Source organism: Bacillus rossius, chromosome 2 (genome assembly GCF_032445375.1).
Source record: "Bacillus rossius redtenbacheri isolate Brsri chromosome 2, Brsri_v3, whole genome shotgun sequence".
Classification (NCBI taxonomy): domain Eukaryota; kingdom Metazoa; phylum Arthropoda; class Insecta; order Phasmatodea; family Bacillidae; genus Bacillus; species Bacillus rossius.
In genome coordinates this window covers 13,609,704-13,635,757 of record NC_086331.1, presented here as the reverse complement: position 1 = coordinate 13,635,757, position 26,054 = coordinate 13,609,704, and the positions used below count along the sequence as shown (strand labels likewise).

General features: G+C 37.8%; 1 protein-coding gene and 2 long non-coding RNA genes across 4 annotated transcripts in view; all 3 read right to left on the bottom strand.

The window, feature by feature from the left end:
• Positions 1-240: 240 nt before the first annotated feature.
• The window catches only part of LOC134529114 (phospholipid scramblase 1-like), an 86,251-nt gene continuing 60,437 nt past the window's right edge, over positions 241-26,054 (bottom strand). For both annotated transcript variants that reach the window (XM_063362868.1, XM_063362869.1), the window contains 3 exons: positions 9,429-9,596; positions 2,646-2,795; positions 241-388 (listed from right to left, as the gene is read on the bottom strand). In XM_063362868.1, the coding sequence (XP_063218938.1) occupies positions 329-388; positions 2,646-2,795; positions 9,429-9,596 (378 nt within the window). In that variant the 3' untranslated portion in view covers positions 241-328. The remainder of the gene's footprint in view (positions 389-2,645; positions 2,796-9,428; positions 9,597-26,054) is intronic.
• On the bottom strand, positions 16,039-16,443 carry LOC134529116 (uncharacterized). The gene is made up of 2 exons (XR_010074465.1): positions 16,385-16,443; positions 16,039-16,293 (listed from the first exon to the last, which is right to left on the bottom strand). It is a non-coding gene; the product is annotated as an uncharacterized LOC134529116 (long non-coding RNA).
• On the bottom strand, positions 24,762-25,378 carry LOC134529115 (uncharacterized). Its single transcript, XR_010074464.1, has 2 exons — positions 25,202-25,378; positions 24,762-25,110 (listed from the first exon to the last, which is right to left on the bottom strand). It is a non-coding gene; the product is annotated as an uncharacterized LOC134529115 (long non-coding RNA).

Genomic DNA, 26,054 nt, shown 5'->3' with positions numbered 1-26,054 from the left:
TCAAATATTGCTTTCGCTAAAATTGCTTTTGTTGTGTTGGCAAACCTGGTGCCGTAAGGGAGGCAACATATACGAAAGCCTGACATTTCAGGTTCAAATAGTTGTTGTGATCATGTTTATTGGATTGAAAATCATACAATAAATTGTGTGTTAACATACGTATGCATTCACTCTCGCCCCTTAGTTTAAGTTGTCTTGCGTCTCTTTCTTTTTAAGGGAAAGGTAACAGTAAAAACACAATTAACAGAGATGATAAACTTTGATTTATTTGGTGTACAATAATGATTGCAAATTCAACCTTTAGTCACGCACTGAGTACGATTATTTTTCACTTGAAACACTTCGTAAAACATCTTGCACTTTTAGACTTCTCAAAGTACAAATATTCCTGGAAATCAAAGAAAAGATATTAGTGCAAGTAAAATTAATGTATTAAAAAACAGCAATGTGCCTTAAAGCTGAAACGGAATATCAATAATACGTTCATTGTAGGAAATAAATTTATGAATGTGCTCAGGTTTAGGTCGTAACATGTACAGAATGCACGCAAATCACCAGGCAATTATTTAATCAGCGGCGGGGAATCCTAAAACAAGCTTTTTTTTCTGTCAGGGAAAATATACCCGGAAAAGCACCAGGAATATGACTTAAATAGCTACATTGCCGAGTAATGTCAACATTGAACAGCTGTTTGAGAGACAGGTTCATAAAATGGTACACCGCGATCTTGTGTAATCCTGTAAAATAAATTCCGCCAAAGAAACATTGTAATTTCAACAGAAAGGCGACTAAAATATTTTACTACAGATATTTACACAATGTATGGGGTAAATGTGTTCAAAAATTATGTAGCCATGCTTGATTAATGTTTGTTGTGCTTTGCTGGTTCCAAGAAATATGTGTCTCCTTATTCTGCGTTGCCTTCCGAAACTGTTCAAAAACAGCATGAGCAAGAATTTCACTCAATCGTGGGGTTGCACAACTGTTGGCATGTTCTCGGGCTGCAGTTTTTTTTAAACTGGGGATTTTGGTTGGCAATACGGAATGCACTGTAAAGTGGGTGCTAATTTAAATAGATGCGGATAAATTAAATTATACTAGCAAAATGAGATAAAATGAGGACACTTCCGCCATGGTTACATCTGAAACAGCTCAAAGATGAGCGGGAAAATAAATTTACTTACCAGGTGCATAATGTTTGTAATTGGAGAAGGTTTGGCTACCCTGTGAACACATTTTTTTTTGGAGTGAAAGGGTGCCGTAGTGGTTGATTGGTAAAATCACTCGTTTTTCCCCCCAAGGCGGTTAGAATTCGAGTTTAGTTCAGTCCAAACCCGAATTTTTTGGAAACAGGAAACGTGGCGGATGTTGTCATGAGTTGTGTTTTCTCGGCGTACTTCCTTTTACTTCCAGCAATACATTCCATCTCTGGTTCATCAAGGGTACAAGTGTTTGACGTTTACCTTACCTATATTACGACAGGAACTTGCGAAATTTACGCCTCTCTCTTTCATTGCAGTGTGGTACAATACATTACGCGTTTATAAATAATATATCATAACATTCATAAATTATTTCCTACTGTGAGTGGTAAAATATAATTGCTCTTTATAAAAGTAAAGTCGGTTTACGGACGATAATTTTACGTGATAACGTCATAAGAAAACATTGATGAAATATTACATACTTTTTAATTTTCAAATATTATTTACAGTTTTTGCAAATTTAATTTAAATAATTTGTTTAAATATAATCACGAACAATCAGTTAAAAATCCCGCCTTAACCTGTTTGATATTACAGAAGATTTTCTCGCACGGTGGTTGGCCGGTTCTTGCACGCTCGGCTCAGGCGGAACGTGACAATTTTTTCGTGCGTGCAGCCGGCGTTCATCGATTTATAAGACGTTATCTAGTCAAAAAAAATATTCTAAGTCTGTATGAATTGCTTTCGTCTTCTGACTTGCAAGGAAAAAAGAAGTAAAATACAAAAATTGGTTGTCTGTAAAGTCGGTTTACGGACTATAGTTTAATGTTACAACGTCATAACACAGCATTGATGAAATTATTGCATACTTTTATGAATAAAATTTTATCATTTTTATATTAATAATAAAAGAATAAATACTTGAAATTATACTAGTAATCATATTTTTAAAATCCAAGAATAATTAACCTTTATTGCTGAAATTGTTGTTGTAATAAGCAATGAAAACAACATTAACTTTTCGTTTAAATATAATTATGAACAAGTTTTCATATAAATAAATTGTAATCAAATATCTAACATATTAACCTATTATTACTGCTCTCGTCGACATATGCTACTTTTTTTTAATAATAAAAGAATAACTCCTTTAAATTATACTAGTAATCAGATTCTTTTTCTTACGTACATTTGACGTATAAATTATTTCATATTACACATTTATAAACAAAGTTTTATGTTTTCACTTCTGTCGGTGCGGCGCAAGCATACAATGAGCGTAACGGGACACCGCGTAACGGAACAATGAACGTAACGGGACAAAGCGTAACGGAACAGTGCGCGTAACGGGACACTTTTTCGTGCGTGCAGCCGGCGTTCATCGATTTATTAGACGTTGTCACGTCAAAAAAAAAAAAAACAAGCTGAAGAGAGCCTTACCAATAAGAAAGCAGCACCGAGGAATAAAATCTTCAGCCGGTTGGGCGTCTCGAGGGACGGGAACGTGACAGTTATCACGTAGCAGACGAGATCTTGGTCCCAATGATGCAGGATGCTCGCGATTTGCATGAAGCCGTCTGTACCAAACACCTGGAAACAAGGGTTTGTGTTTTTATTTGCACTACGTGATGCAATATTGTTTTAGGGAATAACCATTAAGATACTCAAATTCTCAAATAGCATATTCTAAAGTTTTGAAAATCGAATATATATATATATCGAATATATATATATATATATATATATATATATATATATATATATATATATATATCAGGAAATAAATTTTAAAAAATTAGACAGCAAGCACATGTTTAGCAGACAAGTACTAAAAAAATATATTCCTATAGACATTAACAAAAAAAATGGCATCTGCCACCAACTAAAATGCTCTGGGAATGTTTGTTTTAATACAATTTCTTGGACATACCCAATTGCAGTTTTGCATTTTTTTATGGGAAAGTTCCATACATACAAAATAAGAAATTAAAAAAATTAATACTCCACAGAAATCAAGCCTAAATCAGCTAATATCAACCAGATAAACCCAAAAATGAACCTAACAGGTTTTATGGACAACACAACGACGATAGAACAGGGGAACACATCGTGGACTTAGTGGAAAAAGTCGGTAAGTCCAATTTCTGGAAAAAGACTGATAGTTCACTTACCAAGTTTTGCTTGCCTAGAATAGCGTTATAATGGACTTGCCGAAATAAAGCTAGAAGAAAACGTCCACAATCATTCATTATTTGGACTTCCAAACGTTTTTCTGGCAAAGATATTGCCCTTACAACTTCATCTGTGAAGTTAAATCATTTTCACAAAAAAGTGGACTTACCAACTTTTTCCACTAAGCCCACGACATTCAAACTTAAATATCAGACAGAAAAATAATTCTGTGGAAGTAATTTAGTCATGAAAAAAATAATAACAGTACGGTCAAACACAATGGGCTAACAACGACGATAAAGTTTAAACAATAACAGTAAATGCAGACAGACAAGAAAACCTGGAAAACGCAGCAAATATACGAACACAGCGATGAAGATAAACATATATTATGGACAACAAAACGACAACACCACCGAACACAGTAGGTTTCCTATGACAAAATAATTGTGACGTTGTTTGTCCATAATACCTATTAGGTTTATCGTTGAGTAGGCTATATCTGTTTTCCATTAGCTGATTTAGTCTTGTTTTCTGTGGGTTTGTTTTTAATTTTAATTTTTTTCTTATTTTGCTTTTATGGATTTTTCCCATGGGAAACAGTGCAAAATTACAATGCCGCACGTCTAAGAAATTGTATTAAATCAAAATTCCCACTTTGCATGAATCATTTAAAGAACTTATCTGGAAATGTTTGTTTAACACGCCAGGAAAATGTTTTGACCCAAAAATAAGTGATTTATTTCCCAGACATGTAAATATTCTTTCGTGTAGTTTGAATTAAAAATTTAACTGTCTTATGTTTCTTCAAAACCTACATTTCTGTGTTTTGCTCATACATGTTTTTATTCCTGGCCCTTATGAGGCCACTCCAGTGTTTCAGGGGCACTACGCAACCCGCGTTAACCTCATAAGATTCAATGCTATTTTCATTTTGCTTATAACTTATTAACTAATATAGATTTCGAAATGATGCTTGCTTGATATGTAAGACAACGATGCTCTTATCAAAGCCCCTTTCTTCAAAAACGTGCATAAATTATGGTTCAAACCTAGACAATACACTTATGCATATTAGTAAAGATTAGAATAAAACCATAATTTATGCACGTTTTTGAAGAAAGGGGCTTTGATAAGAGCATCGTTGTCTTACATATCAAGCAAGCATTATTTCGAAATCTATATTAGTTAATTAGTTTTAAGCAAAATGAAAATAGCATTGAATCTTATGAGGTTAACGTGGGTTTCGTAGTGCCCCTGAAACACTGGAGTGGCCTCTTAAGATATAGATTCGGATAATAGCTGGAGCTAAAGTAAAATTTCATTTCACGAGAAGGGTTCTTTCAAATGATTTTCTTTTGTTTGTGAGAATCATAGATATTTTTATGGGGGGGGGGGGGGGGGGTGTTGTTTTTGCAGAATCGAATTCGATATTAGGATTTGAGAAGAAGTGAATACGATCAATCACTAAATATGTAGGTACGTGTTATGACTAAATTATATACGAAAATGAAATTAAAATAATAAAAAAATATTTGTTTCCTTTTATATGTTTGGGAATAGAAGTTAAAATTCCATAGAGGAAATGCATTTCCCATCCCTCTTTTCCAAATAATTTTCGCCTTCTCATTACAAGACACAGAGTAATGAGAGTAAATAAAGTTATAAAAACCTGAAAATGGTGGTGAGTTTGCATGGTTATCAGCAGTTGTGGATTTGAATTTCAAGTCAAACTTAGAAATTTTATGTTGACGAAAGCATTCTCAGTCGCGGCCTTAAAGTTTAGAGCACTGACAAGCAATACGGCTGAATACAATACGACCGTCAACAATTGAATTGTATTCTTTTAAGCCAACCATATTGAAATATTTAAAAAAACTAATGTAAAAATAATTATTCATAGCCAAATTTCTATTTTTTTTTTACATTTTATATTCCATAAATATATATTTTAGGAAAATATAACTTATTAGATAACGTTCCTCTCTGAGTGCACACTTCTTGGGACGGAGAAGAATAAAGTAGAATGATTGATTATTTACAGAAATGTGTGGGCTCATATCCTACCGCGAGAACAAGTTGTGTTCCAAAATGTGTATTTTTAAAAGTGTATGTTTAGTGTAAGATTTTTGTAGTACAGTTCATAAGTTAAATAAATTACTAAGGATTTTTCCACTTGTTATGTAGTCTAAAAAAAACTATTATAAATAATTCTGCAGAAACGTAGGTTTAAAGTTTTAATTTAACGTAGAATCACTCCCGTAACGAAAAATGTTCAAATCGCCTTGAAATCGAGGGAATGTTCATTTATTCACTTGAGTGAAAGTTGCTACAAAAGTTAATATAAGTTACTCCTATTTAAATGAAATAATTATCATTTTTACCACTTCTTATTTAAACTTTTCAAGTAGGTAATACTAAATAAAAATATCTTGTCTGCATTTTAAATCGTAAATTTTCTCAATATTCTGTTAGTTTCAATCGTAGATATACTTTTTAACAAGTACTAGATGAAGTTTTATTCTTGGCTGCAGACTTAAGTATAAGGAAACCTGTTGAGATACAGTTGGCATCTCTGATTGTGTAATCCTTATTGTGTTGATTTTCAGTGTTGTTATTGTTCTTAGATAGTTTCATTCCCGCGTTTCTACTTGCTGCTCATGCAACTGCAGCTAAGTTATATAAACAATAAAATCTGCTGATAAATAAGCTTTAATTACATATAAAAATCTAGCCTTATCATTTTTTTCCACGATTCAAGTGTATTCTGATGCTCACCTCAAACCTTCACAACTAGAAGTCGGTTCCTGCAAAATCAATCCTACTTCATAGATATTAATGCCTGTTTTTCGCGCCCTGTACTCTCGCTTCCGTTCACTGGCACATTTTGGGGCCTCTTTTGGCGGTTTATTCCCGCGTTCCGATGCTATCTGTTTCTTCCGTTTTATTAATTTTAGGCATAATGTTAATAATGATCTCGAGCTGAATAAAATAAAGTAACAAAAAACACTCCAATATAACATAAATTACACTTCTAAAGTCTATCTTACAAGTCTGTAATTCCGTTTGAAATTTCAAATCAGAGTGTTGACATACCAAAAATAAATTAGACTTTTAAAGCTAACCTCTTAAGTCTGTATGACTTTTTTACATGTTCATTCACATAAAACTTAATGTTACTCATAAAGTTAATAGCCCAAATTAATAATTCTTTATCACACTTATAATTAAATTGTATATACTTTAAATAAAATAAAATAAATATAGTAGCGTTAGTCGTTAGCAGTTTCGAAAACTGAGGAGTAGACGAACACAATCATCGTTTCAACAATTCCGTAGCATAAATGCTGCATAATTTCTATATATACCCTGCTATCTTCTCCTCTACCGGTTCTCCCACCACGTACCTAACTACTTCCCTCCTATCCCAGTCCCCCCAACACATACCTAACTATTAAACTCCTCTACCGGTTCTCCCACCACGAACCTAACTACTCCCCTCCTATCCCAGTCCCCCCAACACATACCTAACTATTAAACTCCTCTACCGGTTCTCCCACCACGTACCTAACTACTCCCCTCCTATCCCAGTCCCCCCAACACATACCTAACTATTAAACTCCTCTACCGGTTCTCCCACCATGTACCTAACTACTCCCCTCCTATCCCAGTCCCCCCAACACATACCTAACTATTAAACTCCTCTACCGGTTCTCCCACCACGTACCTAACTACTCCCCTCCTATCCCAGTTCCCCCAACACATACCTAACTATTAAACTCCTCTCCCGGTTCTCCCAGCATGTACCTAACTACTCCCCTCCTATCCCAGTTCTCCCAACACATACCTAACTATTAAACTCCTCTCCCGGTTCTCCCACCACGTATCTAACTACTCCCCTCCTATCCCAGTCCCCCCAACACATACCTAACTATTAAACTCCTCTACCGGTTCTCCCACCACGTACCTAACTACTCCCCTCCTATCCCAGTTCCCCCAACACATACCTAACTATTAAACTCCTCTCCCGGTTCCCCCAGCATGTACCTAACTACTCCAGGCCACTCCTCTACCAGTTCACCACAGAACAAGGAGGGAAATAAAGAAGTGCAACTCTTACAGTGGAAACTAAAACCATGTTTCATGCGACATGTGTCGCTATCTGTTGGGTGGGCCCATAACTACCAGCAAATAAAAAATCGGAATAGAGGTTCTCATACAAAGTTTTTTTAGTTAATACGTTTTTTTGGTTATATTAAGTTATCTCCTTGGCGGCGCAAAACTAATTTAATCGATGCGAAAATACTTAATGTTGTTTTGTAATAAACCAGCATGTAATAAATAAAGGAGTAGGAGGTGCAAAAACTCATTGTATTACACACCACAAAATTAGTGGCTACCTAAATAGAGTGAATTTTCACTGGTTTGTTTGCCTGATAATAGCTTTTACATTGCTTCTCTTAATAAATTAATATAGTTATGTCAGCAATATATTATGAAAACTACTATCTAGCGGACGGGCCCATAACTATTTAAAAAAACTAGGTCTCAGTCTCGGTAATTAGAGTTTCACCCCATGCAGTTCACCCACCACGTACCTAACTATTCCCCTCTTCTCCTGGTTCCCCCACCATATACCTAACTATTCCCCTCTTCTCATGGTTCCCCCACCACGTACCTAACTATTCCCCTCCTCTCCCGGTTCCCCCACCACGTACCTATTCCCCTCTTCTCCTGGTTCCCCCACCACGTACCTAACTATTTCCCTTTCACCTGGTTCTCCCACCACATACCTAACTATTCCCCTAATCACCCGGTTCCCCCACCACATACCTAACTATTCCCCTCTTCTCCTGGTTCCCCCACCACGTACCTAACTATTCCCCTCTTCACCTGGTTCCCCCACCACGTACCTATTCCCCTCTTCTCCTGGTTCCCCCACCACATACCTAACTATTTCCCTCTTCAACTGGTTCTCCCACCACGTACCTAACTATTCCCCTAATCACCCGGTTCCCCCACCACATACCTAACTATTCCCCTCTTCACCTGGTTCCCCCACCACATACCTTAATATTCCCCTCCTCTCCCGGTTCCCCCACCACGTACCTAACTATTCCCCTCTTCTCCTGGTTCCCCCACCACGTACCTAACTATTCCCCTCTTATCCTGGTTCCCCCACCACGTACCTAACTATTCCCCTCTTCACCTGGTTCCCCCACCACATACCTAACTATTCCCCTCCTCTCTCGGTTCCCCCACCACATACCTATTCCCCTCTTCACCTGGTTTCCCCATTATGTACCTAACTATTCCCCTCCTCTTCCGGTTCCCCCACCACGTACCTATTCCCCTCTTCTCCTGGTTCCCCACCACGTACCTAACTGTTCCCCTCATCTCCCGGTTCCCCCACCACGTACCTAACTATTCCCCTCCTCACCCAGTTCCCCCACCACGTACCTAACTATTCCCCTCTTCTCCTGGTTCTCCCACCCCGTACCTAACTATTCCCCTCATAACCCGGTTCACCCACCACGTACCTAACTATTCCCCTCTTCTCCTGTTTCTCCCACCCCGTACCTAACTATTCCTTTCTTGTCCTGGTTCTCCCACCAAATACCTAACTATTCCCCTCTTCTCCTGGTTCCCCTTCCACGTACCTAACTATTCCCCTCCTCTGCTGGTTCCCCCACCACGTACCTAACTATTTCCCTCATCACCTGGTTCCTCCACCTTGTACCTAACTATTCCCCTCATCCCCCAGTTCGCCCACCATGTACCTAACTATTCCCCTCTTCTCCTGGTTCACCCACCACGTACCAAAGTATTCCCCTACTCTCCTGGTTTCCCCACCACATACCTATTCCCCTCCTCTCCTGGTACCCCCACCCCGTACCTAACTATTCCCCTCATCAACCTGGTTCGCCCACCATGTACCTTACTATTCCCCCCATGCTATCGGAATTTTCGTTACGCTCGAAAATTGTAGTCCCCTCAGCCAAGAAATTTCACTTAAAAAAAGGTCTGTTTTGGGTTAAACATTTTACAAACTTGAAATTCTGCGTTGAGATAGCGAGGGCAGCATGAATTCGTAGGACCAACAATGCGGTATAAGTCCCTGCCGTTCTCATCGCGCACGATGAACAGTGGGATGTAGAGCGACCACTGCTGTTCGACTGTGCCCACAAATCCTGTGATCGGCGAATACACCTGAAGTTCCTGAAATCAAACATATAAAGTTACGTCATAGTTTCACCATGTTTCGTCACATGTTAAAGTACACCGCACAGTTATACATGATGATGACTCCTTATGCTGGATTCTGAGCATAGGCGTGCCTACAGGGGGGGCCAGGTGGGCCATGGCCCCCCCTAATGTAATCACTCAGATCGGCATTTTCTCTAATGCGTTCGTTAATATTCGTATATTCCTGGCACCGTGACACTCAAACTGTTTTTCAGTGTTGCAGCGTGCTAATTAACAATATTTTTAAACATTTTATCGTTCTGGAAATACAGCCGCCTTAGTTTATTTAAAACACGAGGTCATGGCCAAGCAAGACATAAAAATATTTTAAGAGGTTTGTTAAAGTACTGTTGTCTGAATTGCTGTGTTTGCATTCACTAAAAAGATGTTAATTTCAAGGTAGATCTGGACCAAGCTATTGGAAAATTCGAGGGGGAAAAATGTGTAAGTACCCTTTAAACATTGTCTATGAAAAAAAAAAACATATTTTCAAGATTGTTAAAATTATACGAATATAAATATTAACTAGTAGATAAACATATCTCGTTGATACTGCACATAAATATAAACACGGCAATGAGTGAATGTATTTAGGCTATTTAACATTCTAAATTCAGCTTCCGATTTAAAAATTCAGCAGGCCCCCCCCCCCTAATGGAAATGTCTGGGCACGCCTATGATTCTGAGGGGTGGTTACCACAACGCCGAAATAACATAATGCCGAATGTCAAAATTGACCACAACGCCTACTGTACCACAACGCCGAAATACCATAACGCCGAATGTCAAAATTGACCACAACGCCGACAGCTAGAAAACTGCTGTGTACCACAACGCCGAAATAGCAACTGAATGAATTTGTGTGTGTTTCTTAAATGTACCTTAACGCCGAAATACCACAATCAAACCAAACCTTACCTAACCTAACCTAACCTAGCGTAATATAACCTAACCTAACTTAACCTAGCCTATCCTAGCCTAACCTAACCTAACCTAGTCTAACCTAACCTAGTCTAACCTAACCTAACCTTTGTGGCAGTCCTGCAATGACATTTTTCGGCGTTAGTGTATTTCGGCGTTGTGGTAATTCGGCGTTGTGGTACACAGCAGTTTTCTAGCTGTCCGCGTTGTGGTCAATTTGGCATTTCGGCGTTGTGGTATTTCGGCATTGTGGTCAATTTGACATTTCGGCGTTGTGGTATTTCGGCGTTGTGGTGCGTCCCCGATTCTGAGCTTAAGAGTGGGATAAATAGCTACTAGAAATTCCAGCTGCTTGAAGCGTGACATGTGCGCCTGATATTGTATGTTAGACCGAAATTGCTCTGAGTCCCTCGCGATAGCATAGGCGACACTTCTCAGTCCCACGATAAGGACCGAAAGGGGTGGGGTGGCACTGCGAGGCAGTCGGATTTAGTTTTCCTTGCTGTCGCTGTGTTAGCTCGGGATATATGAATGGATGTTCATTTATAAATGGCGAAAACAAACGCATGTTTTGTAAAAGGTAATGCTCGTGGTAAATTGCATTTGTCTGTGCGAAGAAAACGGAATAGAGGTAAAAATCTAGCAAATTGGAGAGAGAAAACTAAGTAAGTACACAAATTTTTTATATTATTCATGGGTCGTTTTCAGTGTATAGCTTCAGGCAGTGTTATTAATAAAAACATGTGTTTTTTACCTTGATTTAAGGTTAAAGGAAAGCACAAAGACTGAAGAAAGTACGCCAATTGCAGAAACTACATCTGAGAATGCTAAAAGCAAGAATAAATTACGTTATGAATAGTTTATATTGTGTATTTTATTTTGTAATAAAGGAAAAACCTTTTTACTTCAATAACTACTATTCATGAAATATACATGTGTTATATATGTGATACATTATATATAAAATACATTTTAGTGTTAAATGGGATACAAACAAGAGATACTTTTATATGCTATGCAATGAAACAACATGATAGCTTTGAAAACTTGTAATATTTTTATGTATATTATCAATTTGTATGTAATCGCGAGGTAAACTATTGTAACATATGTAGGTATTTTGTTTACAAATCAGCTTTACAGTTTTGTGTAATTATTCGTATTTTGTGCTGTGCTTATAGTGTTGGAACTGCAAAATCTGTAAAACTTATCCCCCAATAAATGCCTTGCAAAGTAATATCCCACTGTATATTTAGTTCATTTAATTTTTATACAATTATTATTATTTGGTTGAAAATAATATGTATGCCAAGTAACCTAAAAGCAACTAAAAATTATTAATTGTATATCAACAATCCAGTTAAATATTTGTAAATAAATGGTACTATAAAATATATATGTGCAAAGAATACTCTAAGAATAATGTAAATGAGGTGGACGCGAATGCAATGACAAGAGAAATGTAGAGTAACCCGACAAGACATGTGTTATCGAAAACCAGACCTTCCTCTACACCCCTTCCACACATTCGTCAACAAGGCGCAGATAACAGCCGGAACCCGACCACTCTAATGGCGAGGATTATCTACAACGGTCGGGTCTTGCTGAAGGGATGGAATAAAAGTGTCCTATCTCCAAACAGTGAAGTGGCAAATTTTCGGCTCAAACATGAATGTGCAGTGACTTACGCGTGTGCAAGTAATTCGCAATTGTATGAAGATAATTATTTCCAAAAATCATATACTATAAAAGAATGTTACATGTAAATCGTTCAGTATTTACATTTTTGTTATTCCGATTACTTTATTTTCTGCAATATGTCAAATTTGCGCTAATATAAACCTTTTTACTAATTAATTTTGCTTATTAATAACAACATTAACCGCATTCTGACAACTGGTATCAGTCATTATACCTTTCCTCAATGATGTGTAAAAATCTCATTCATCTGCATTAACTGGTTTGACCTCTAATTGCCGTCGCATTGACCACTAAAACAGCTCTAAATGAAGCCCTTTATCGCCCTCTTAAGGCCCGCATAGGATGTGCTGAGCTACAGTAGAAACAATACGATTTGATAACTACTCAAGATATCCGAGTGGCATCTGTTTACGAAAAGCATTTAAGAATTTGAGGAATGCAGATAAGTAGTTTGTTTTCCGGGTAAATTTTTAAACTGTATTCTTAGAAGAGTTAAAATGGTTAAAAGGCCTGTTTTCAGAGTAATTTTTAGGCACAAAACCACCGGTACACATTCTTGAAAGCACTTAAGGAATTGCATTTCACCTTTATCTTGATTTCTCGGCCATATAATGTTACGGTCACCGCTGATATCTCACTGTTATCCTGTGACGACGATAAAAAAGCCCTGATCTCAATTTGAGTAAGTGAGTCCTGTATATAATCACACGACCGTGGAGAGAAGCTAAGTGTGTGTGTGTGTGAGTGTGGGGGGGGGGGGGCAAATAATTTAGTCGGGGCCCCTCCCCGTTACTGAAAACCCAACGATAAAAAAAAGATTGGTGTATGTACTTGTATGCGCGGTAGAAGTTATACTTACTTGGTGTAGTAAAAAAAACTAACTTTAATTTTGTATTGATTTAATTAATTGAAATAAAATAATAAAAGCACTGGAAATATATTATAAATACAGTTGGTAAAGTAAAGTCTCGTAAACCTTTTGTTATGTAGCATCGTAGTTTTTTAGCTTCGTAGCCTCGTAGTCGTGTAGCTAGTTGGAAACCCGTAAACTCGTAGTGTCATAGTCCCGTTACCTCCTAATCTTGTAGTCCTGTAGCCTAGTAGTCACGTAGCCTCGTATTCTTAGACTTGTAGCTTCGTAACCAAGTCGCCTTGTAGCTAAATGTTGTTTGAGCAGTTAGGCCTAAGACGGCTGGTGCCAATGGCTTTTGGAGCCGAAGATTGTTGGAGCCAAAGACTTTAGGTGTCAAAGACAGTTGGTGTCAAAGACAGCTAGAGGCATTGTAGCCTATCGAAAATTGATGATCGCATCCTACTGAGATGAATGTTCATGAAAATATACATCCTTTTCGTTAAATGTCCATATTCAAGCCTGTATTATCGTATCCTACTGATGAGATCGGATCTTTTCCCTGCAATGAGATTGTACCCCCCCGACGAGATCGTTTCCTACCAAGATGGTTTTCGTACAAAAAAGTGTCCTTTTCGTTAAATGTGCTTCCATTTTGTCAAATGCGTGTCCAGTTTGTAGGTATATTGCATGTGTATTGCATGTTCGTTTCGTGTTTATTGCATTTCTAGTGTGTACTGTGTGTCCATTGTGTGTCATGTGTGTGTGCTAACTGTGTGTCCATTGCGTGTTCTGTGTGTGTACTGTGTGTTCAGTGTGTACTGTATGTCAATAGAGTGTCCTTTGTGTGTATTGCATGTTCGTTGCTTGTTCCTTGCGTGTCCTGTATGTGTACTGTATGTCCATTAGCCATTACATGTCCTGTGTGTCCTTTCATTTTTTGATTGTGCTTTCAAACATGCTTCATTTTCATTGTTTGTGCTTTAAATTGTGCTTCCTTTATAAAATGTACTTCCTTTTCGTTGTATGTGCTTTAGATTGTGCTTCCTTTTTTAAATATGCTTTTTTTTATTTACATAGATATGTTTGTAGTCATACCATGATTAACTCGTGGTTCGGAGATGCCTGGATTAAACACCTGACATTGAACATGACCTGTTTAAAATGTTGGCCGAGTTACGACGAAAATTTTTTTCTTGGTTCGGAGACGCTTGGCCTATACATCTAACATTGTACGTGACCTGGCCTTGTGGTTTGGAGACGCTTGGCCTTACGCATGATTTTGTACATGAACTGTTTAAAATGTTCGCTGAGTATCGACGGAAAATACCTCTTGGCTACTGACTGGATGTATTTGTCCACCTACTGGATGCATCTGGCTACCAACTGGATGTGACTGGCCACCTACTGGACGTGTGTGCCTGGCCACTGAATAGACGTGCCTAGCCACCGACTGGATGTGACTGGCCACCTGCTGGACGTGTGTGCCTGGCCACTGAATAGACGTGCCTAGCCACCGACTGGATGTGACTGGCCACCTGCTAGACGTGTGTGCCTGGCCACTGAATAGACGTGCCTAGCCACCGACTGGATGTGACTGGCCACCTACTGGACGTGTGTGCCTGGCCACTGAATAGACGTGCCTAGCCACCGACTGGATGTGACTGGCCACCTACTGGACGTGTGTGCCTGGCCACTGAATAGACGTGCCTAGCCACCAACTGGATGTGACTGGCCACCTGCTGGACATGTGTGTCTGGCCACTGAATAGACGTGCCTAGCCACCGACTGGATGTGATTGGCCACCTGCTGGACGTGTGTGTCTGGCCACTGAATAGACGTGCCTAGCCACCGACTGGATGTGACTGGCCACCTGCTGGACGTGTGTGTCTGGCCACTGAATAGACGTGCCTAGCCACCGACTGGATGTGATTGGCCACCTACTGGACGTGTGTGCCTGGCCACTGAATAGACGTGCCTAGCCACCGACTGGATGTGACTGGCCACCTACTGGACGTGTGTGCCTGGCCACTGAATAGACGTGCCTAGCCACCGACTGGATGTGACTGGCCACCTGCTGGACGTGTGTGTCTGGCCACTGAATAGACGTGCCTAGCCACCGACTGGATGTGACTGGCCACCTACTGGACGTGTGTGCCTGGCCACCGACTGGATGTGACTGGCCACCTACTGGACGTGTGTGCCTGGCCACTGAATAGACGTGCCTAGCCACCGACTGGATGTGACTGGCCACCTACTGGACGTGTGTGCCTGGCCACTGAATAGATGTGCCTAGCCACCGACTGGATGTGACTGGCCACCTACTGGACGTGTGTGTCTGGCCACTGAATAGACGTGCCTAGCCACCGACTGGATGTGACTGGCCACCTACTGGACGTGTGTGCCTGGCCACTGAATAGACGTGCCTAGCCACCGACTGGATGTGACTGGTGCACCACACCTTACCTCCATTCATAAATTTTTAGGTTATGAACAGAGGCAGGCGGATGCTGAAAGCTCGTGGACCAAGGCTCATGAAGTGTTTCGATGTGCGGAGGGGTTAGTTAGAGTATCAACAGGGCTGACTGGTCATGCACACTCACAATAAAGTATACGAGTATTATTCAATGATTAAATAAAAAAAAGGACAATTTCAGATAAATAATTTATTTTTTATGTAAATTATTTTTTAAATAACAACACCCTGACCATCTTATAATATCACTAGGATTTTAAATTATTTCTTTCATGATACTGATTTTATTATGTTTAAGTTTTATCTTATTTGGGGCCCCAGGAGAGAAAAAAAAAATTTCTTTATCATATTACATGAATTTCTTACAAAACATATTTCTTTTTTTTTTTTGATTATCAAAATATCTTTAGTCCATGTTACATTATTTCGTTAATTATATATATTAAATAAGACGTTACATTGGTTCAAAAAAATTTCTTTAAGATAGAAGAGAAGACAAAGTTTGACGAGAAGTCCGATGAGGTTAAGTCCATGAAATTTTCACATTATGTAGAGTTGATAAAAAAAGGTTAGTAGTTCATGCCAAAAATAATGAAATAGTCGTCGGCTTTCCTGAATTAGGTGCGGTCACATCATTTTGCTTCCGGGCTGCCGGGGACAGGCCCCCAACACCACAGCACAAGTTGGTTCAAGTGTACCGCATGGCCGGTATCGTGGAACCGCTAATTAACATAAAAATAACAAAGAATATTAACACGCCCGGTGTTACAAACATTTCCCTACGTTCTTAAGAAATAATACAACCAAACTTACCACTTAGTGCGGTTGTAGATGCTTAATGCATCTTAAAAGCTCACAATCTCACAAGAAGGAATTTTGGGGCTACGAAAACATGGCGTCAAGGTGCTGGAAAAGACCGTTTGTGGTCGGCAAGTGCGAGACGAAGAAGGACATTGAACATGGCACTCGTAGAGAGTACCTTTTCGAAAATCAAAAGATCGATAATACATTAATTCTATTACAAAAAAGATTGACTTATAATTTATTAAATATACCTTCACATATTTACTATAATAATTAAATTGTAAACACATTATTCATAATAGATTCAAAAAATACATTGACACAATAAAAAAAAATTTGATGTGTTAAAACATTTAAATTACACATAATTATAATTATTACAACTTCGTTCAGAATTAACTTTTAAATATTTAAATAACATATTACCATTAACAAATACCAATATAGAAAACTGAAAACGTGTGGAAACCAGTTCGCCCAAAAAAAAAAAAAGAAAAAAAAATAATTATAAATAAATAAGTTGAGCAAGTGCCACAAACATTACAACGGCACATACTCCCCCCCTCAAAGCAGACGCTACCGGGAGACAACAACAAAACTACACCATATATCCCACAAAAATTAAAACTAAATCCTTGACCACAAAAAAAACCCATTACATACATATCATCATAAAAAAAAATTACAAACTATTCCACATTGGAGGATGAAGTTACGGGTATTAAGATGGTTCCAGAAGGAATGGGGGGTGTGGGATTAGAAGGGGTGGTCGAGATGGACCTAAACTTGAACCATAGAGTTATACATAGGATAAAAATGTAAAGGAAAACGAAGACTGACAAAATTAAAGCAATGACATTAAAATTAGAATTAGTTTCAACATACTGGTGAGGACGTAAAAGCTTAACAATGTCGTGGAATGGAGCACCACTAGGCTGAGAAATCAAAAGTTTGTTAATATCTTCCACAACTGAAGAATTGAAGGATACATTTGGTAACTTGGAAAATGTCAGCTGACTTAAATTGACATTAAATTTAGGTACATGTACAATGGGTAAAGACATATTAAACATTAGAGAGGAACTGACTGAACCAAAGGTTTTAAAGAAAGGACTAACAATGTCACAATGAGATGCATTACTTATGTAGCCACTACCAGTTATTGTAATAGTGAAAGGTACAAATGTCTCCTTAGTAGATTTACATAAAAAGGTTACATCAATGGAAAAATTCGTTGCAAACAACCAGAGTGTGTTGGTCTTCTGAAAAAAAGGTAGATTTAAAGGTACAACTGATTTGTCACAAAACTCAAAATAAGGTTTTCCAAGAAAAATATTAAACTCACGACTATTTATATGAGAATCAAAGAAAGGAAAACTGGATGGACACAAAGTGATACTGTGTTTTACACAACCAGATAATAGATTAGAATTAATAGATGCAAAAAGTTTCCTGTCAGGACTAATCAACAACACATCGTGAATCTTAAGTAATAGGTAATGTTGCAATTTAGGGAAGAAGAAAGGAATAGCAAAAACTTTGTATGATTCGAAAGTACTATCCTTATTAGATAACGGCACATTGACAATGACTTTTAGTGAACAATTATAAATGACTGCCTGGACTGTGCTCAGACCATAAAACATATGAAGGTTTTCAAAAGTGACTGGTGCTAACATGTATAATGGTAATGAAATTAAATGTTGAATATTGTCCAACAAGGTAAGGAAAGTGTTAGATGGTAACAAGATTGAACTTAATCTGCCGTGAACACTATTTTCGATAGACTGTCTCAAATCAGATAATTCTAAGCGGGCACTGGATAAAGATTCACTTATTCTAAACAAAAGTGTATTTAAATCAATTCTCAAATTCATTAGCATCATTTTGTCCCAAATCTCATGTAGTGAACTATTCAAAAGTTTATAAAATTCATTATGACTGGCCAAATAGTGTTTTGCTAGGTTACTCATCAATTTAGTGTTATTGAGAACTCTTTCTTCCAAACTGTTAACCACAAGAATATGGTGTAGGACATTGCCAGAAATTTCATCTTGGTTTTCTTCCACGGATTTTAAACGTCTTTCCAAAATGTCTAAATCATCACTGTCCAGAGTACCGAAAACAGTTTTCAAAATCTTGCCACCAAAATTAAAAATACCACGTTTTATTCTCCTAGAAGATTCTTGAGGTAACAATGAAGTTAAAGCAATTGTCTCTGATCTATAGGCCACAAAATTTTCCTTGAGTTGATGAATTACGAAGGCGAAGTTTTGATTCCAAGAGCTGTTTTCACTGAGAATGACATTGTTGACATGAATTACCTTATTTAAATCTGATTCTAAGTCCTTGTTTGCATGTTCCAACTGAAGCAAATTGAAATTCAATACAATAGAATAAAAATTGTCTGAAAACAGAAGATCATCTTCTTTTTCAAAGAGAACACCAGTATGAGTTGTTGTTACCGTGATGTTAGCTGAAGTTAAGGTGAAGACACAGAGAAGAATACCAAGTGGTCCAAACATGGCGTACAGACATCAATCAACGGAGTGGACCAAGAGAGCGGACGGCTGCACTAAAACATAAAACATAAAGAACAAGTGCGGATAGCATTGCATTAAGACAAAAAAATTCTAACATCCTCCTCTACCAATGATTCAAAATAGAAACCTACAAACAAATGAATACTTGAACATAACACTTCAAACTAGGAAAACCCTACAACCAAACTTATTCCCCAAAACTAACATACAAATAATTAAGACTTGTCGCGACAACTTAAAACTAGGTACCATGGTTTTTTATATTTTTATATTTTATGTGCACATACATGTTATTACATTACTTTTACTTTTCTTTACTTAACTTTATTCATTTTCTTGTGTAGTTATGTATATTATGTATATGTAGATATAGATATAGTGATATAGTGATATAGGCCTATATTGATTTATTAAAAAAAAAGAAAGTTTCTTGGGACTCAAAGACTAGGATCGGTGGGTGATCAGGCCACGATCGACTGAGCCAAAGGCCCAAACAAAACTGGGGTGCAATTTCCCCTAACTTACTGAAGACGATGAATGATATTTCTTTAAATGAGAAATGTGGGCTCTGGTAACATAGGATCCAGTGTCTGGATCGCACAAACTTGCCGTAACTGGGGTTAGAAAACGCTGTATCTGGTAAGGACCTGACCAGCGAAACGATAACTTTGCCATTCTTTTATCTACTTTTTTACTGATTGGGTGTGCTCTGCACAAGACGAGATCACCTCGTCGAAAAGGATTATCAATTCTGTTCCTGTTATATTTGACTCTATATCTCTCATGAGAGCGCTTGAGATTTCTAAGGGCGGCTGCCCAAACTTCCTTTATGTTTTTTGGGTCATCTGGTAACAATTCATTTAAAGACCAAAGATTTGCTAATGGATTATTAGGAGTAAAAGTGAACATCAAATTATATGGTGTAGACTTATGTGATTCATGTCGTGAGTAATTAAAAGCCATCTGAAGCCAAACTAAATGTTTGTCCCAACTATTCTGATCTTCTGCATGAAAAGCGATTAACGCTGATCGGAGGTTTCGATTAAACCTTTCCGCATGCGAAGGTGGCGGATAGTACGGAGACAGACAAATGTGACGTATACCATGGGTGAAACACATATTCTTAAATGCTTTAGAAGTGAATTGAGATCCGTTGTCTGAAACAATTGAAACAGGTATACCAAAATTTTGAAAGATATTGGTTTGAAGAGCTTGTATTGTTGAGGGTGCATCAGCTTTCTTTAACGGGATCAACCAAACAAATTTTGAAAATGCATCTACACAAACTAGCAACATATTATTTCCTTTTTTACTTCTTGGTAATGGTCCCACAAAATCAATAAATAATTTCTGCATTGGTTTATCCGAAACTTCTGAAGACAACAAACCTAAATGTGTATTTTGAGCTGGCTTACTAAGGGCACAAAGTTGGCACTGCTTAACTCTTTGCAATTTCACCATACATGCCTTTCCAAACAAATTTTCTTCTGATAGCCTGAATTGTTTTATAGGTACCCAAATGTGCACCAATGGGTGATGAATGAAAATACTGGAAAACAACAGGTTTCAAGACTTGAGGTAACACAATACGTTTCTGATGATTTCGAATTCTAGAATATAAGACACCATTAGATAAAAATTAAGGTTTTTGGGGTATTCCAGATTTTAAATTTTGAACAATCTTCCGTAATTCTTGATCCTCTTCTTGATGCAATTGAATTGATTTTGAATGTTAAAGGAAAATCTGTTAGAAGAACTTTACATTTGTTTTCCTCCAATGAGGGATTATGTTGTGTCTTATCAAACATACGTGAAAGAGCATCTGCAACAACATTTTGAGATCCTCGGATATGTTGAACCTTAAATTTTAGTGAAGAAATCCTCATTACCCAACGACCAATTTTGCCTAACTGGCGGGGATGTGCAAGAAGCCATGATAATGCCTGATTGTCCATTTCTAAAAGAAATTCAGCATGTTCTAGATAGGGCCTAAACTTGTCAATACCGAAAACTACTGCCAAACATTCTAATTCATAAATTGATGATTTCTGTTCTTGCTGAGTGAGAGTTCTAGATGCGAAGGCTATAGGTTGCTGAACCAGATGCATCTGTTTGCAAAATGAAAGTTTTAGAAAAATCCGCCATACGAAGAACTGGTGGACTTATTATGTCTTGTTTTAATGATTCAAAAGCCTTTTGTTGGTCATCACCCCATTCAAACTTTGTGTTTTTCTTACGTAGCTTATTAAGTGGAATTGCTTTTTCCGCTAGGTTAGGAATGAATTTGCCAAAAAATTGTATCATACCAATAAAACGTGCAACACCTTTTACATCTCGTGGAGGAGGAAACTCTCTAATAGCTTTTGTTCGTTCAGGATCAATGGATATTTCACGTGAAGAAATTTTATGTCCTAAAAATGAGATTTCTTGTACTGCAAACTTAACTTTCTGTGGATTAACAGTAAGACCAGCTTTTTCAAGTCGAGACAGAACTTCCTTTATGTGTTGGAGATGGTCATCAAAATTTTCAGAGTAGATGACGAGATCGTCTAGATAATTATATACGAACTTGAATTTAACATCATGAAAAATTTGGTCGAGTAAACGGGTGAGAACTTGTGCGCCTGTTGCAAGACCAAAGGGCACACGAGTGAACTAATATAGGTTCCATGGTACACAGAAACTTGTAATAGGTTTAGATTCATGTTTTAGAGGTATTTGGTGATAAGCTGAATTTAAGTCTATAGTAGTGAAGAATTTGGCCTTGGAAAACCAGTGAAAGGCTGAATGCAAATCTGGTAATGGAACTGATTCAATTTCGATTTTTTGATTCACACGGCGGAAATCAACTACCATGCGTTGTTTACCATTGGGTTTTGGTACTAAAAATGCAGGACTTGCATACTGAGATGTGGATTGTTCAATTACTCCTTTATCTAACAATTGTTGTACCTCTTTTCGTAGAAGATTCATCTGAGGTGGTGCTAAACGATAAGGATGACTTTTAACGTATCCATTGTCATGGAGTTTAATTTCATACTCGAGAAGATTTGTAAGTCCTAAATCAGAAGTGAGAACTTTAGGAAATTTTTCACACAAATTTTTGATTGCATTACGTTGATGCTCAGGTAGATGACTCAAAGAATCAGAATTTTCATCAGAACTTTGTTTAACACTAATTTCAGCAAGGCTATTATCCAACTGGGATACACCTACAAAAGGAACTTTGAGGTTAGGTTGAAATTTAAAGAAAATGTGTTTCTCCTGCATATCAAGAATAAGACCGGATTTTGTCATGAAGTCAGCGCCGAGGATGAAGTCTAAACCAACATTTTTCGACACTAAACAAGGGAACATCCACGTGAAATGTGCTATTTTCAACTTTATGACAGCACAACAAACGATAGGCAAAATTTCATTAGATGCAGTGTAACACTTAAATTGACCATTATCAATAGATTTAACAAGATTAGCTTCTTTCAGTTTATTCAACAATTGATAAGAGATAATAGACCGTGTGGAACCTGAATCCACAAGAGCTTGTTCTACAAACGTACCAAAAGAAACACTGACACGAGGAACTGGAACAACATTGGATCCTACTAAATTAGGTGAACTAGAATGATTAACCTGATATGGAACTTTTCTCCTTTTTATCGGTGTACCAAAATACTTTTGAAAACAACGTGCTACTTTCATCTGCTGAAAAATGTGAGCATTATATTGAGAATTTTTGGGTTGGCCAAATTTGCAGGGGGAACCGCTCACCTTGAATCCCTGCTCCAGGCATTTTTTTGTTGCAAAAATCTACAATTACTAACAACATGATTATTTCTTTTACAATTTGTGCAAAACAAGTTCTGAGGTGAACCTCTTGAGTTTGCTGGCAACTGAGCTCTGTTATGTGAATTCACATTACTGTTAGGGTAGTATCGGTTAGGTTGTGTGGTGTTGCAGGTATTAGTGAAATCTCTAGCTGGTTTGTAACCTGAAAAATGGGGAGATTGCATATCTCTGTTTCTGTCAGCAAATCTTATGTTCTGTGAGTGAATACACATCCTGTCAAGTTCAGCGAAAGAACATGGCTTATTCAAAAAAACTAAACGTGATCTTTCTTCAGGGGAAAGTCCATCAAGGATATTGTTTACTATTTCCTGTTCGGTGACTTTAAGGCGAAAAATAGCCGCGGCTTCCTTAACATCATTAACATAAACAGAAAGGGTTTCACCAGGCTTCTGTAGACGACTGAAATGTGTTTGTTGAAGTTGTGTGAGCAATCGTGATGGAATGAAGAATGTAAGAATGTCATCATGATAACTATCAAACGAAAGATTTTGAGAAATAGCCGCTCGAGTTCGTTCGGCCAAGGGACCCAATGTAAAAGGGTAAATTACCTCCAAAAGTGGTGTTTCGTGCACACAATGACTCTGTCGCAACCTGACAATGTTCTTTAGAAAATTTAACAGGGGTGGAATATTAAGACCGTCTGTGACTGGTAGTTCCTTCAACATATTTTCAAGAGGGTGAGTAATCTTGCCAAAAACATTAGGAAGAGAAAAGCTACTTGGTGTCGTTACCGGCTGTGACGTTCCAGGTGCTGTACAAAATACTACACGAGAATTAGAGCTCGTGGGTGGTAATGATGTTGTGTTGGTTAGGTTCGTGAAATCCACAACTTGATTAGTGGTACTTGGAACAGGATCCAAATTCAACATGGAAGGCCCTGGGATGGGTTTGTAAGGAAGGTTTTCATTATTGGGAGTGGGCAATGCTAAACCCGCGAATTGGTCACAAACTTGTGCCATAGTGGCTGAAGGGGTAAGATCTCGCAAGAGTGAAAATTCTGTTTCAGACTTGTTTACAATATCTAACAGTCTCTTAACCTCAATTATAACATTTTGTAAGGAGGCAACTTGGACCTCAGACAATACAGGGGCATGCACCTCTAAAAGCAATTGAACACGTCTGTGCAAATGAGATAAACGATTTCTGACTCTGGGCAAGGTAAGGGCAAAGTTTTCATCATCAGTCAAATTAGTGACTATCTCCTGTAAAACTAGAATTTTACTCGAACACACATTGAATTCATGATTGGGGTCAATACTCTTTAAATTATCTTGAACAATAGGTACATCATTATTGATTGCTGTGCGAAGTTTCTTACGCAAAACAGCTGCTGTGGTTTCTTGGTGCTGAACACCACGCAACTGACACTCAAATGTCAACTCATCCTTTAAAAGGAATTCTGGTACTACCGTCGAAGGCATGATTAAAAAAATACAAAATATAAACAAACAACAAAATAAAACAAATTAACCCGAAATTGTTGTCACCTCCAGAATAGCACCGCTGTTGAGGTAGGGGCACATGCAAGACAAAATCTACACATGCACAAATGCACATCAAAACAACTTCAGAACCACAGGCTCTGCTACCATTACTGCACCACACCTTACCTCCATTCATAAATTTTTAGGTTATGAACAGAGGCAGGCGGATGCTGAAAGCTCGTGGACCCAGGCTCATGAAGTGTTTCGATGTGCGGAGGGGTTAGTTATAGTATCAACAGGGCTGACTGGTCATGCACACTCACAATAAAGTATACGAGTATTATTCAATGATTAAATAAAAAAAAGGACAATTTCAGATGAATAATTTATTTTTTATGTAAATTATTTTTTCAATAACAACACCCTGACCATCTTATAATATCACTAGGATTTTAAATTATTTCTTACATGATACTGATTTTATTATGTTTAAGTTTTATCTTATTTGGGGCCCCAGGAGAGAAGAAAAAAAAATTTTCTTTATCATATTACATGAATTTCTTACAAAACATATTTCTTTTTTTTTTTTTGATTATCAAAATATCTTTAGTCCATGTTACATTATTTCGTTAATTATATATATTAAATAAGACGTTACATTGGTTCAAAAAAATTTCTTTAAGATAGAAGAGAAGACAAAGTTTGACGAGAAGTCCGATGAGGTTAAGTCCATGAAATTTTCACATTATGTAGAGTTGATAAAAAAAGGTTAGTAGTTCATGCCAAAAATAATGAAATAGTCGTCGGCTTTCCTGAATTAGGTGCGGTCACATCATTTTGCTTCCGGGCTGCCGGGGACAGGCCCCCAACACCACAGCACAAGTTGGTTCAAGTGTACCGCATGGCCGGTATCGTGGAACCGCTAATTAACATAAAAATAACAAAGAATATTAACACGCCCGGTGTTACAAACATTTCCCTACGTTCTTAAGAAATAATACAACCAAACTTACCACTTAGTGCGGTTGTAGATGCTTAATGCATCTTAAAAGCTCACAATCTCACAAGAAGGAATTTTGGTGCTACGAAAACATGGCGTCAAGGTGCTGGAAAAGACCGTTTGTGGTCGGCAAGTGCGAGACGAAGAAGGACATTGAACATGGCACTCGTAGAGAGTACCTTTTCGAAAATCAAAAGATCGATAATACATTAATTCTATTACAAAAAAGATTGACTTATAATTTCTTAAATATACCTTCACATATTTACTATAATAATTAAATTGTAAACACATTATTCATAATAGATTCAAAACATACATTGACACAATAAAAAAAAATTGATGTGTTAAAACATTTAAATTACACATAATTATAATTATTACAACTTCGTTCAGAATTAACTTTTAAATATTTAAATAACATATTACCATTAACAAATACCAATATAGAAAACTGAAAACGTGTGGAAACCAGTTCGCCCAAAAAAAAAGAAAAAAATAATTATAAATAAATAAGTTGAGCAAGTGCCACAAACATTACAACGGCACACTGGCCACCTACTGGACGTGTGTGCCTGGCCACTGAATAGACGTGCCTAGCCACCGACTGGATGTGACTGGCCACCTGCTGGACGTGTGTGCCTGGCCACTGAATAGACGTGCCTAGCCACCGACTGGATGTGACTGGCCACCTACTGGACGTGTGTGTCTGGCCACTGAATAGACGTGCCTAGCCACCGACTGGATGTGACTGGCCACCTACTGGACGTGTGTGCCTGGCCACTGAATAGACGTGCCTAGCCACCGACTGGATGTGACTGGCCACCTACTGGACGTGTGTGCCTGGCCACTGAATAGACGTGCCT